Raw genomic sequence first — 866 nt, forward strand, 5'->3', positions numbered from 1 at the left:
CCGTGCCTGGTCATCTCCAAGGCACCGCTGGGTCAGGGCAGGCTTCTGAAGCGCGAAGCCCACGGGTCCCGCGTCCCCATTCTCTGAGACCCCGGGGCCAGAGGAAAGGCCCTGGCCGGTCTGAGCTGAGGCCCCTCGCCGGCCCCTCCTCGTGGCGCGGAGACGAGCCTGGTGTGGAAAAGCAAACAGGCCCGGGACGCTGCCCTTTGGACCTTTTGCAATTCGCTCGGCGCTCTTCAAGCCAGGGTGCTGGGGCCGGGCGGGCAGCCTCGCATAAATAGGGCGCGGGCGCCAGGCGCGCATTCCCAGCTCGGGGTGCAGGGCGGCCGCCGTGCGCCCGTCCCCGCGGAGCCCCAGGCGCAGGGAGGGAGCCGCCCGCACGTCGGCCATGGGCCCGCCGAGGCCCGCGCTGCTGCTGCCCGCGCTGCTGCTGCTCGCCGTCGGCGCCCGGGCCGGTGAGTGAGGGGCAACGAAGAACCGAACCAGAGAAGGTGGAAGCCGGTGGCCGGGCAGCTTGGGGCTAGGACAGAGGGAGGGCAGCCACAGGGTCGGGGAACAGGGGGACAGCATCTGTCGGGTGGCTCCTCCAGACTCAGGATAGGGGGCGGAGGAAGGAGGGGCTGGAGAGTGGGTTCTCCAGAGCTGGCTTCCCTCCTGTGGTCCTTCCTGTCAGACCCTAGGACCCAAGGACTCATCAGCAAAGACGGGAAAAACCCACAGTTATCTTTCTGTTTTTCTTGCAGAAGCTGAAGTGCAGGAAAATGTGAGCCCCAGCTGTTCAAGTAAGGCATTTCCCCACTGGACAAGGAAGGGCACCCTCCCCCCCCCCCCCCCCCCCCCCCCCCCCCCCCCCCCCCCCCCCCCCC

General features: G+C 68.8%; 1 protein-coding gene across 1 annotated transcript in view; it reads left to right on the forward strand.

The window, feature by feature from the left end:
• Positions 1 to 303: 303 nt before the first annotated feature.
• Positions 304 to 866, forward strand: part of APOB (apolipoprotein B) — a 39504-nt gene continuing 38941 nt past the window's right edge. The window contains exons 1-2 of the mRNA XM_046663340.1: positions 304 to 455; positions 744 to 782. Coding sequence (XP_046519296.1) covers positions 389 to 455; positions 744 to 782 — 106 coding nt within the window. The 5' untranslated portion in view covers positions 304 to 388. The remainder of the gene's footprint in view (positions 456 to 743; positions 783 to 866) is intronic.

Source organism: Equus quagga, chromosome 5, assembly GCF_021613505.1.
Source record: "Equus quagga isolate Etosha38 chromosome 5, UCLA_HA_Equagga_1.0, whole genome shotgun sequence".
Lineage (NCBI taxonomy): Eukaryota > Metazoa > Chordata > Mammalia > Perissodactyla > Equidae > Equus > Equus quagga.